This window comes from Halyomorpha halys, unplaced genomic scaffold (genome assembly GCF_000696795.3).
Source record: "Halyomorpha halys isolate HHAL.00 unplaced genomic scaffold, Hhal_1.1 Scaffold700.1, whole genome shotgun sequence".
Lineage (NCBI taxonomy): Eukaryota > Metazoa > Arthropoda > Insecta > Hemiptera > Pentatomidae > Halyomorpha > Halyomorpha halys.
The window spans coordinates 45207-59634 of NW_027116789.1; the positions used below are offsets into that span (position 1 = coordinate 45207).

Genomic DNA, 14428 nt, shown 5'->3' on the forward strand with positions numbered 1-14428 from the left:
GAGAAGAAGGAATAAGATGTAACGTGTTTGAACTGCTGTAACATACTGACTTTATTGGGTTTGGTACATCTCTTTATATACATTTGATCAGCTGATCTCCTCAGTCAGCTGACATCAAAGTAACAGCTGACTAAGGCTGTAACTTCCCCCACCAGTTTACGAACAATCCTCGTAAACTTCAACTATACAATAAATTAATATAAAATACAACAATGAGTATTTACAATAAAGTATATACAATAAACAAAACAAAAGATTGACACTTATTACAAACTAAAAGTAAAGCAAAACAAAAATAAAATCATGAATTTATACAATTAAAAAAAAAATGCAACGTAATTTATTCAGTACATCGATATAATCTAAGATAAATTAAATCACCACTTAAGAAAACATAACACAACAGATAAGTTGAGATGAGGACACTCCAGATAACTCTTGTGCAGGTGTTTCAGTTAGTGGGACTTTAAGTTGTTCAATATGAACGGTCCTGCGCTTTTTGGATTCAAAAGAAATTTTGGCCTCAAATTGTCGGGGGAAAAGTCGGCGCTGGGGCAGGAACAAATAAGTTTTTTGGGTAACACAATTTCTAGGGAGGGAGTTAAACCAGACCCGGATAAAGTTTCAGCTATCCAGAAAATGCCGGTACCTAGTGACATAAAAGGAATTCGGAGGTTGTTGGGGACTATAAATTATTAAAGGAGATTTGTCCCAGAAATGTCGGGGTATCTCCTTCCACTCAACAACCTACTCAAGAAAGACAGGAAGATGATCGTCACCCAGATGATGGAGGACAATATCAGATGGTGCATGGAGAGGTTGCAGCAAGAGCCAGTATTAGCTTTTCCAGATTTTAATCAGCAATTCACGATTACCACAGATGCGACAAAGGCTGTAACTCATATATATATATATATACATATATATATTATAATATATATATATATAATGATTTAAGTTATATTTTTATATTTTATGTATATTGTTTCAGTATTGTTTATTTGTTGTGTTAAATCAAAAAAGCAAGCTAACCAATTTTCTTCAGTAAAATATACAGTCACAAAAGATATCATTCAAAGCCAAGATGGCGGCATGTGTCCTGCAAAAAGTCCGTTGAATCGTCTTGATGTTCCATGTAAACATCGATTGTAGCACAACAGTTTCGGGTGTTAGCAAATGATTTTCTTTCTGAATATCACTCTTTAGCACTTTTTCTTGACTTCTATTTTTGCTTTATTTAGTTTAATTACAATTATGATGGGAAGTTAAATAAAGTTTGTAAAATATTTGAATCTGCTCAACATAGCCGCGATTCAACAGATTTTTGGAAGGACTCATGCTTGGCTTTGTTTTGAATAACGTATTTAATATAGACGATGAAAATTGGTTAGCTTGTTTTTTTGATTTAACACAACAAATAAACAATATTTAACGTTGATATAGAAAATAAAAACATAACTAAAATCATTTATACATAAAAATAACTATTTTCTCATAAAAGAGGATATTACAATATATACAAGTTAGCTGTGCGTAAGCTATAAACAATAATAAGAACTATGTTACTAGTAGGTTTAGTGAACCTTCATGTTTATAACCTTAATGTTTCTATGGATACCAGATGTTTTCTAGAATAAAGTTAATTGTTCACGAATCTGTGTGCTGTGTTACTCTGGCTCAAACCCCCGTTTTTATTTTAGTTCTTATGTTCAATTTAATCATAATTTATACATATATATATTTAGTAATATCCTCTTTTATAAATAAATAGTTATTTTTATATATGAATGATTTTAGTTATGTTTTTATTTTTTATGTATCAATGTTAAATATTGTTCATTTGTTTTGTTGAACCAAAAATCAAGCTAACCAATTTTAATTTTCTATAATAAATATGTTATTCAAAACAAAGCCAAGATGGCAGCGTGTGTCCTCCAAAAAGTCCATTTAATAGAGGGTATGTTGAGCAGATTCAAATATTTTAAAAACTTTTTAACATCCCATCATAACTGTAGTTACAGTAAATTTAAGAAAAAATAGAAGTCAAGAATAAGTATTAAAGAAAATTATTCGTAAAGAAAATCATATAAAAAAACTCAAAACTATAGTGCTACAATCGATGTTGAGAACTAACATCTAGAGAAGGGGAAGGACGAAAACTTGGTTTTTGTTTGTCGTTGTTAGGCGAGATAGGGAGGACTTATCCTGGATGCAAGAGGTCATGAACATCTTTTGTCTCCCTCAGTGAGACATCTAGAGAAAGAAGATATCAAAGAGTCATCCAAGAAGAAAAAGGTACACTTTGTCTTGGATCGCCTGATGAGAGGATGTCTCCTGTGAGCGGAGATGAAGAGAATCTTTTGTTGAACTTTAGAAATAGCATTTTTGGAAAGAAGACAAAATGTTTTCTTTACAGTTAGTGAGTGTTTGTTTGTTAAGAACAAAGACATAGAGTAATTGCTTAGTGTTGCTTGATAATAAATAGAATTGAAGCAGACTGGTAGAAGTAGCTAATAAATAATTTAATTCAGTGTCATTAGTAGCTAAATGTATGTTCTGATTGCATAGAAATCCGCCTTGAGATTAATAGTCTAAAATGTTATAAAATTTAAATAAAATTCTACTATCTATTTAATATTAAAGCTTTTAATTTGAACCCAAGCTGCACTTAAGATATGATAATTAAGTTCAAACTATCAATATTCCTTTTATTTTATTTTAAATAATTTTTTAATATTACAATATATATGTACATATTGTGATTTCGTGTTTATGCAAAAATTAAGCATAAGAAAAATATCCTGGCCTAGGCCATCCAAATCCTGTACACAACATGTACTCTCTGGTGTGATGATAGTATTGACTTATGTTGGCACAAGTCCTAAGATTCTGATTCATGACAGTAAGTCAGTGCTCACATACCTCAGTTGTCAAATTTAAAAAAAAAAAAAAAGAAAGTATAATAAAGATTAATTGATTCCTATCCTAACTTGATAAATCTTTTACATTATATTATTGTAGTAATTTATTTTATATAATTTATTCAAGTTCTTGAAACTGGTATTTATCTATTAAAGAAATCAAATAGTATCCTTACTAAGTCTCAAATTCTTTATTATATTAATAGTCCATCATTTCGGCCATCCTCAAGGACAATCTTAAATATAAATTCACAACTCACATCAAATTTAAAAAAATGTTTTACAGGCTATTTTGCTTAGGTCATAAAATTCAAGTCAAAATCACCCTATTCTTTTAGAACTTCATTAATTTTTAAAACTTTAATTTTAGATTAAAACTACACTATTAGATAAACAAACTGTTTATCTAACGGGGGCAGTGGTAGCAGCGTGGCAACGTGCTAGTCTACCAACCCATAGGTTATCAGATCAAATCCCGGTCCCACCCGGGCTTTTTTTAACCTTAAAATAATGCAAAAATCACTCACAACTTTTAGCCCATCAACTTTTTCATTAGCCAATGGGTAGCACTCACAAAAATAGGCATGGGAGAGACGAACCCACCCTATAAAAAAACCACGCCAAGAAACGCGCGATGTATTAGGAAATACATTTATTATATATAGGAAATACATCATGCAATGACTTAGACCTCCATGGTCTGTCGCCCACATAATAATAATAAGGTGTAGATAGTTAACCGTAGATTAATGATTGAAGAAGTTTGTCGGGGGGGGGTGAGGTCAGCAAAGAACATAAATAAACAAAATAAATAAATATTTTTTTGTTTATTTATGTTGTTCTTTGCTGACCGTACTCCCTGACAAACTTCTCCAATAATAATTATGATGATGAAGATGATGATGATGATGATGATGATAATAATAATAATTTATATTAACAGATTAATTGCGCAAAATACAGAAGTGTAGTAAAAAATTTATATCATACTATAAAAATCTAAAGAATAATTATTTAATTACTACAGTACAGAATAAAAAAAATAAAAACATAACTTTGATACTAACCAACATAATATGGTGTGTAACACGGAGTTTCAAGCTTATCATTTGTAAATACTTCTTTAGCAAATCCAAAATCTGTCAGTTTTAAAATTCCATTTTCATCTAAAATTAAGCATAATACAATTTAAAATAACGAATAAAAAAAAGATATGGTTTCAAAATTGGAGATGAGTTTCACAGGGTACATATATTTCCTATGGAGCCAAAGATGCCAAGACATAGCAGCAGATTACTGGTATAGTAAAATTAGTAAGTACAGATGCTGGTAATTTTTGGACTGGTCTGGGGACTGGTACAAATGGGTTAATTTTTTTTCCAGGAAGAACAGCTCACGAAATTCCGCTTAAGCAGGACAGGGTGACACATGTAAATATTAACTGACGAAAGCCAAATTCATAATGCTCCTAAACAATTGAGACCTTTGTTCCAATTAGGTTGCAACAGTGATTATAGTGGCTTCCTGTCATTCATCTCAAGGTTAGAAAGTAGCTGTGTCATGGTATGACAAATAGCATGATGATATTTATCACACCAATATAACATACATATGAAGAGGCAAGGTAATAGGTTCAGTTATTAAAAAGTGACAGATTCCATTTTCTCAAAAATTGTAACCTGCTGATATGCTTTATTTCTTATTCAAATCCAATTAGGCTTCATATCACTTTTATCACAGGCATTCAGTCAAACATGTCACTAAAACTTGAAATATTATTAAAAATATGCTATTATTGGAAATATAATTTTTGCCACAGTCTAAACAACCTTTCTGGTGCAATAATTCAAAGGAGAGGTTGCTGTTAGTGAACAACCTCTGAGCAGATAGTTCCAAACCTTGTAACTTGTAACATCCAAAGGAAAGAGGGTTCTTGACGAAAATAACCGTTTGTAAAAGAGGCCTGCAAGGTTCTGTTGAGGAAGACCCAACAAAAAGTAATTGTTGTGTTGGTAAGAGAACTTGTGAATGATGGGCTGTTTAGTGTGGAAAAAGAGATTAGCTCATCAAGCTTAAAGAGATTAGCATCAAGCTCAGAAGTTGAACTCTTGAGTAGGCACATTAAGTAGAAATTTGACACATTGAATTTTCACAAAAAAGAATTTTTACTAGTGATGAAAAATTGAAGTATAGCAGAAACATTAAGACTAAGAAACAATGGTTAGACTGCAAACAGTCAGCTGTTCCAGTCTCTAAGCTAGGGTGATTAAAAAAAAAAAGTTTTCAGAATTTTGAATTACAATAGCATAATTTATTATTCATTCCTCCATGGCATCAAATCATTGATTAAGAACTTTATAATGATCAGTTACAGAGAATGTATGATGTGATCCAGCGTTATTCCGGAATAATAGGATATTTTTAAATTGGCAAGAAAATTGGTCATTTTATATAATTTAAAAATATAATCAAACATATCAATGCAAGAGACTAAACAACTCAATTTCAAAAGGTCTTTAAATTTATATTGGCTTATATTAGACTACTGGAACATCCATAATTCTGTTATGGAAAAAAAAAATACTCCTGTTCAATTAAAACAGAATAACAAAACTAGATTTGCTTTAACCAATAATTGAAAATAATCTTGCAAAGAGAGGAATGGTCATTTCCTAAAAACAGAATTTTTACCTAAATTTCAAAGTTACCTAAGCATTTTTATATAACTATCATTATTTATTAGGATCCAATGGTAAAAAAGATTCAACCATAGAACATAATCAAGGAAAAAAATTGAATATTCATTTCAACCTGGTATGGTGTATAGAAGATTTTCTGGCTTGAGATCTCTATGAGCAATGTTCTTGTCATGTAAGTATTTCACTGCTGAACAAATTTCCTGCATGATCTGGGCAGCTTCTTCATGAAACAGAGATTAATAAAACATGTGGTATAAGCTAAATTAAAATCAAGCAATGAAAAACATAGAACTCCAAGAGAATAGCATAATAGTAACTCAAGATTTATCTAATAAAAACTTCATAATTTAATAATAATCCTAATAAAAACCCACAAAAAGACATTTTTTAAAATCACAATAAGTATCATAAGGAGAAAAAAATTTCATTTTTATTTTCTAAGGGTGTAAAGTTTAATGAAAATATTTATTTATTTTTGAGATAAAATTTGACCCTTAACACACTTATTTATTTCTTCAGCTTGGTCAACCATTTACAAACATCGACCAACATGAAGAAAAAAGGAGGGAATAAGTATATATTCAGGTGAAATTATATTTTACATAAAAAAAAATTATAATTGATCAAATATTTTATTTCATTCAATTAGATTACCAATATTATAAGAGTAAAAATAAGTGGTTGAATATTTAATAAAAAATTTGAGTCTAGACCATTGTCCTTTGTTTGTATGTGCGTCTTTATCGGAAATAGTTTGTTGTGCAAGTTCATGTATATATGTGTAAGAGCAAATTCAATAAAGTAAACCACAAGATAAATTATGTTACCTCTTTCGGTAAAAGCACCAGACTGTCTCTCCTGTATTCTTTGAAACAATTCCCCACCTTGCATACTAAAAGAATAAATAAGATAACATAATCATTTCAATACAAATAAATTAATAAATAAAACTAATAAAATTCCACAATTTATTAATATTTACCATTCCATGACCACTAAGAGGCATTTATTGTTTGCATATGTATTTTTATAAACATCAATTATTCCAACAATATGCTTGAATTCACTGACTCTCCAGTGAAGTTCTACTTCACGTCGAGCTTTCAGGGAGTCTTGTAAAACCTGAAAGCAAATATGTAAAGTTATTAAAGTATCAGAGAAAATATTAACAATCAGTCATCGTTAGTAATAACAATACACATGTATATCTTTACTTTTGAATATACTGTAACAGCATATAAACATCAGTTAAATCGGCTACATAACACAGGTATATATATGATCACCTGGTATACAGAATAAACATTAAACTTAGATTATATAATAGTAAAATTAAAACTGATTAAAAGGTAAACAAAATGGTGTATAGTATAGCCAAGGAAATAGCCAGGAGTATGCACATAACCCTCTTAAGAAAATGACTCAAATTTCTGACATAAGAAGTTATTTTGCTTAGACACAATAATAAGAGTGAGAAAAATGTTTTATTCATCCATGCTGCCCAAATACATCGGGTTGCTACATTACACAGCATACTAATCGATCCGTGATCGGACATATATATTTACATGATATAATAAAAAAGAAAGGAAACAGTTTTTTTTTTCCCCCACAGTTTCCTATTACAATCAATTACAATTATAACAAGAGAGTATATTACAAGAGAGTATTGGAACACGGCGCCTGATACCAAAGTTAATGTGTTAATCAACTCATTATGAAAAGTTCGGTGTACATTCAGGTTTAGAGAGAGAGAAATACTTTATTCATATATGCTGCCCAAATACATCAGGTTGCTATATCACACAGCATACTTATAATCCATAATCGGACATATATAAATTACATGGTATAATAAAATGGAAAGAAAACAATTTTTTCCCTACAGTTTCCTTTTACAATCAATTTCGGTCTATACACTAAATACAAATATTTCAATTCATTCCTTTTTTCTTTCCCTTTCTTGTCCCTTCCATTTCACCATTTCACAATTTTTATTTCATTTGATTAACCTCTCAGATCCTTTCCAGTGACCTGATAAACAAATTCACTATTAGACAGCGATGTGAGATCAAACCAGAGAAATAATAGTGACAGCAGTAGATCAGTTTACATAAAAACAAACAAATAAATACATTTTACCAAAACAAAACTAATACATAGATTTAAAGGAAAATATAATAAAAATTTGGTTAAAAGAAATACTTGAATGGATAAATAAGTTTTAAAAATATAAATATATAAATAAAAATAATAATAATAATAATAAAATAATTTAATGAATAATTAAGTTAAAATACACAAATCGACAGGTCCACATACTAAAATGAATAAATAAAACAATGAATAATCTCAGAGCTAATTCCCATGCAGCTGATAATGTATGATTCCTAGGGTGTCCAAAATAATATTTTCCTTGTCTATGGTAATTATAATTATGTCCCTGACAAAGGGATGTCATGGAGCAAGGTAAAGGAGAGGCTGAAGAAGGCATTTGGAGAGGGGCGTTTATATAATATAATATAATAAATTATAATAGTTCTGGTATTATAGTAATTATGTAGGTAACTAAACCACTTTCTTAAGGGCTGTGACCGTGTCATAGGAAGAATATAAGCGAAAAAATCAGAAGATCTTCTGGACAGCGGGGACGCCGATGAACTGAAGGCTGCAGTGGTCTGCCAGGTGAAGAGATGCATCCTTAACCAGATCCAAGCGGACAAAGGGACATCATGGAGCAAGGTAAAGGAGAGGCTGAAGAAGCATTAGAAGGGGGGCGCTGGACCCCGGAAGAGGACATCTATCAAATGTTCCGAGGGAGGAAGAGACAGGGGCAGTCCAGTGGACAGTATGCCGCCAAACTGCTCTCACAATATAACCAAATTACGGACAAGTTCAGCGAAATGATGGAAATGGACCAGGTGCAAGGGCGCATGATGTTCCTGGCCACCTAAAAGTCCAGTTAGCCAAGGAGATTAGAAAGAGGGAAGGAGCACCCCAGGATCGCTCTTTCGTACAGTATGCCCAGGAATTGATCAATGTAAGTGCCCGGGAAAAGGAATTTCACATGGAGTATACTAGTTTTATTGTATGAATCTGATATTTTTCTCATCTCCTAATCTCATTATCTCTTTGCAAAGTTGGGAATACTCTTGGAAAACTGATAAAATGAAGTTAAATTCTTCTTTTTTTTTTTAATTCCAAAAGTAACATCTCAAAAATTCCTCGAGGATATCTGAAAATGATTTGCTTTTATTTCTTTACTTTGCTTCATCTACTATAAATGCCTAATGAAACTACATTTTCTGACAAATCAGTTACTACCTTATAGGATATTCAATCTAATTCAGAAATAGTAAAAAGAGATCAGAAATATACTACTGTATGTGTGTGTGTATATATTTTATAATACAACATTACTTAGACTTCACAATGGTTGTGCGATAATTAATCTTCAAATTGTAATTTGTAAGATGATAGTCCGGGTAGCGGTCCATAAAGGTACCAAAATAGTTAAAAAAATATTTATTGTTAACCAACGTTTCACCTTACTTTCAGGCCTGTCTAAATTGAAAGAAATATGACAACTAGTTGAGCCCTGCAAAATTGGGTGAAATGTTGGTTAACAACAAAGTTTTTTTTTACCATTTTAGTACCTTTATTGACTGCCACCTGGACAATCTTCCTACAAACTACTTCATGCGGTCAACTATCTTCTTCCAATTCAAATTGTAATATTAGAAATAATTGATTAGTACTAACCTTTAAGGCAAACAATTCACCTGTCTGTTTTCTATAACACTGAACAACCTTCCCGTTAATTCCTAAACCTAAAACCGTACTTGAAATATTGTAATCTTCAGTTATATTATTTGTTTTGATGAATTTGCTAATATTAGCATTATTTCGATACTGTACATCATCCATTTCTAAAAGAGTAAAAACAAAGTTCAGTAAGGATTCGTTCAAGTAGATAATAGTCCAAATACCTAAATCCAAAAGACGGCAAAATAATAGATTGTTCTTAGAATAAACTTTAAGTTATTTCGTTGTTATATCGTTTCTTTCTGGATGAGCTCACTTCCCATATTTCTTTGCATATCCCTCACAAGAGTCTAAAGACAAATACTTAGAAATAGGAAACTGCCCGATCCCATTCGATAACACCAAAACACATAAGGCTTTGTTACTTTTTCAAAAGGTGAAATAACTTTTCAAACGAAATTTGAAAAAATTCCTGATTCATAACGTAAACTACTTTTATCATGCTTTTTGTGGTAATTTTATTTATTCTCAATTTTTAAAATTTTAAAAACTCTGAATGTTTCCAAATATCTTCTGCTCAGTAGAGATAACTCAAAGAAGGGATTTTCGGGTATGCTATAGTTATTGATCCGATTATAGTTTCCGGCCTCCTTACACAGGTGGATTTTCCGCTGTCTTAGAAAAACTGCTAAGCAAAGGCACTTTTTCGAGTTTTGCTCGTTAACTTGCTTCCAGATTAATATAGACAAAACTATGTTTTCACCAATGTTAAAGATCGTTAAATTTTCTCTAAGTTTCATATGTAACATTTTAAGCTACGATTGAGATACGGAGTCAACAGTATTTACAAAATGTAAAAAAAAAAAAGTTTCAGTTGTTTTTCCTTAATTACTATTTTTTGTGTGTGGTTTACTAAAAAAATACATACTAATCAGTCTAGTAGGATATTGAATTTTCGACAAGATTCGTACAAAATGTTAGTAATTACACTCAAATAGATGACGACAAATATTGTTATAACAACTTTGGTAAAAGTGTATTGAAAATGAAAATATAATCCTGTGCTCAAATTAGTATTATTGAATGTATAATTATCTTTAATACTGTCATAGTATTAATATTTATCAAAACATGTTCAAAAATTGTTATTTTTCAGGATCAAAATATTGGTGTTTAAAAACTTTATCTCAATAAAAATTTAAAATAAAGAATTTGTTACTACCATAACGTAGTTTATAATAGTTTGGTGTATTTTATCAACGCCACAACCTAACACTCAATAAACAAAAAAGTTTCAGTACTAAACAAGGTGTTTTCAATAAGTCTTGAAGTAACAAACAAGAAAAAACGTATTTACTTTTTTATTCATTATAACAAGAATGAATCACAATAATAATTGAATAATTAGAACAGGTGTTGTATATTAAAAATCAATCAATTTTGATAAACTTATTGAAATTACACCGTTACATCACCTCCCTTCCAATGACCGCTACGGAGAAACGAACCGGGGGACCTGACAATTCTTCCGCTTCTGGTCACCCTTGTCTCGGAAGCACCGCAGTCTTCCTCGGCGGGGTCATTGTATGCAGTCGGCATCGACAAATATGAACAATCACTCACGAAACACTTTAAAAAAACTTTATTGGTATAATACAAACAAGAATGTTTACATAACAAATGCTGCTGAGCTAATGAAACGTACTCTAATGCTGGCTAAACTAAGTATGGAGACATATATATAGTGATGGAGATTAGCGCTGATGCTACATTAAATTTGGTGGTGGTCAGGGGATAACTGACAAAGATTCCGGTTGGTTGGTACTAAAGTCTTGGTCATGTTGTAAGAATGCTGGTTTCCGCCTGTCAATCGTAACGGTTTTGGGTACACTGGGCAATTGGAGGGGACAAATGTTTCTGGTCTCTCTTCAAAGCCTTATAGGGTCTAGTATACAGTGGAGTCATTGACCATTAGACCATGTCATTCTGTACAAAAACGTAAGTGCTTGATTTCAGCTCCGGCTGCATGAAACACTGAGCCGTGGACATTCGTTTGGGAGCTGGCTTGATTCTCTCCAAGTGCTTTCTGGCTTTCTTGATGAAAATTTCTGTGATTTTTTGTTTTCACTTCTCCAGTAGTTCGCCCGGTAGCCACAGGGGTTTTCCATTGGTCATTTCTGCCGCACTTTTGAGGTTGCCATCCAAAACGGCTGAACACAGTCCTAGTAGCACCATAGATAACGAACTTGTGCAGGCTTTACTGTTGAGTACTAAACTAGCTGATAAAATTCACAAACCGAATCCACAGGGGAGTAGAAGTCTCTGGTTTCTGCTGGAATGCAAACTGAAGTGGCTTATGGTTCCTCCAAATGTTCTGACTGCAGTCTCCTCCTCCTCCTCCTCCTGATATCGGTATTGAAGTGGTGATAGATTATAGGAAGCTCAATGAGTATACCATAGACGAGAAGTATCCGATCCCCAAATTTGAAGATATTTTGGACAGGCTGAGTGGGTCAACGGTATTCAGCACATTGGACTTGAAGGCCGGATATCATCAGATTAAAATGCACTCTAAGGATCAACATAACACGGCATTCACTTTCGCGAGGGGCCACTACGAATTTACAAGAATGCCGTTTGGACTCAAAAATGCTCCCATACCTTTTCAGCGCCTAATGGACGAATTTTTAAGAGGAATTGAGAAATCTTTTCTATATGCAGATCTATATGGATGATCTGCTAGTGCTCAGTAAAAACGAAGACGAATATGTGCAACATCTACACAGCGTATTCCAGAGAATCAGGCAATTCGGGCTCAAATTATCGGGAGAGAAATCATCGTTGGGACAGGAACAAATAAATTTTTTGGACCACACGATTTCCGGGGAAGGAGTTAAACCCGACGCAGATAAGATCGCAGCTATACGGAAGATGACAGTGCCTAGGGATGTGAAGGGAGTTCGGAGGTTACTGGGAACATTAAATTATTACCGGAGATTTGTTCCAGAAATGGCTGAGTACCTCGTGCCACTCAATAACCTTCTGAAGAAAGGCAGGAAGGTGATCATCACTCCGCTGGTGGAAGACAATATAAGGCGGTGCATAAAGAAGCTACAGCAGGAGCCGGTGCTTGCTTTCCCAGACTTCACTCGGCAATTCACTATCACTACAGATGCGAGTGAGTATGCATTGAGAGCGGTTTTGTCTCAGGATGGTAAAGGGGGAGATCGCCCAGTGGCATATGCCAGTAGGCCCCTAACAGAGCCGGAGGCCAGATACAGCACACTAGAACGAGAGCTATTGGGAATAGTGTGGGCTGTTGACCACTTTAGGCCCTGTGTATTTGGCAGAAGGTTTAGGATACACACTGACCACAGGCATCTTCAATGGGTGGTGAAGTTGAAGGAATCTTCGGCTAGGATTACGCGTTCGAAGGAGCTCCTATATAATAATATATAAACCAGGAAAAGAAAATGTCGTAGCCGATTGGTTGTCTCGAGCAATTACTGTAAATGCAGTAGAAGAGGAGGCCGGAGAACTATCGGAATCTTCGTCTAACGATAGCTCGGAGGAAGGAAGACCAGTAGATATGAGGGAACTGGAGGACAAAATAAACGACAAGAGGCGCAGATTTTATGGAAGACGAGGACCACTAGATTGCTAAAGTTTGAGTGCAGCAATTAAGGGAGGAGCAATATCACCACGATTTGGTCGCTGCTAGGCATTAAGAATGACCAGATCTGTAAAATATTGAATGTCTCTAAGCCTCGAAGAAAGTGTCACCTGTGCGTGGGAAATGAAATCGTTTGGGAGAAGATTAAGCGGGTATGGTGTGATGAGCGCATAGGAATGGACAGGACATCCGCCGGATGCAAGCTGATGGTGGAAACCGTTGGGGAAGACAAACGCCAGAGAGAAGTGATTGTCGCGTATCATCAGGGCACAACAAATCATCGCGGAATCTCGGAGACCATGCAAGCGTTAAAGAGAAGATACTTTTGGTGGTGGATGAAGAAGACAATCACAGAAGTTATAGGAAACTGCGAAGTTTGTCAACGCACAAAGTAGTACAGACATCCACCAAAAGTCAGAGAAGAAGAGACACCTACCGCAGATGCACCGCTCAATCATTTACAGGTCCACACTTTCACATGGAGAGGATTTAAATGGATAACCATAATTGATCTCTTCAGTAAGGTGGCAATGGCGCACCAGGTTCAGAATAAGTCGTCAGAAGCAGTGCTGGCAGCTCTCCGAATGTGGTTTCAGCTTTACGGAGTTCCGCAGCGCATCTGTTTAGATTCAGACAGAGAATTCGACAACACTATGATACAAACTGAAATGAAGGACCTTGACGTAATATGGCATCTCAACACACCAGGGCACCCTAAGAGTAGAGGAGGCATAGAGCGGCTTCATGGCACATTGAGTGACCATCTTCGACTATATCAGGTTGACCCGGGACTGGAACCGGACTTGGCAATGCCTAAGGCGATTGTGACATACAATCATTCCATACACACAGTTACGGGGTTTTCACCATTTGAAATCCTCTTTGGGCTTCTAGGACACCAGCTTGAAGAAAGTTTGAGAAAGCATGGGTAAGAATGGAAAAATCCAGGAGAGTAACTCGGGAGAATTTAAAGGTCACAGATAGGATGGGAGCAATCAAAATATATATATATAGGAAGTTGGGATCTAACAGGGGTAAAGAGATACAGCGATACGATGGTCCATTGAGGGTGATAATTATAAGGAAACACAATATTGTTACAATAGAAAGTATCAGAGAACCCAATAAGAGGACTGTCCATATTGAAGAATTAAAACTTCTGGCAATGACAATATAAAAACTGAAGTGTTCTCATACTAGATTGTATTACAAAAAATTTAGTTACTTATTCTATTTCTTGTTTTAAGCTTGTTATTGATTTTTGTAAATATTGTCTCTTTCATGCTAAGTTTTTGATTTTTGTAAATAATTTCTTTTACATTCTGATTTGTTCATTTATTGTATGAAATTTTTTATAAATATTATTATTA

The 14428-nt window shown here is 33.7% G+C and overlaps 1 protein-coding gene across 1 annotated transcript in view; it reads right to left on the bottom strand.

The window, feature by feature from the left end:
- Nucleotides 1-9584, bottom strand: part of MAPk-Ak2 (MAP kinase-activated protein kinase 2) — a gene marked incomplete in the record, with an annotated part of 43387 nt that extends 33803 nt beyond the window's left edge. Inside the window, 5 exon segments of the mRNA XM_067053476.1 lie at nucleotides 3989-4087; nucleotides 5733-5840; nucleotides 6448-6512; nucleotides 6603-6742; nucleotides 9383-9584. Of these exon segments, the coding sequence (XP_066909577.1) occupies nucleotides 3989-4087; nucleotides 5733-5840; nucleotides 6448-6512; nucleotides 6603-6742; nucleotides 9383-9547 (577 nt within the window).
- Between the last annotated feature and the right edge of the window lie 4844 nt (nucleotides 9585-14428).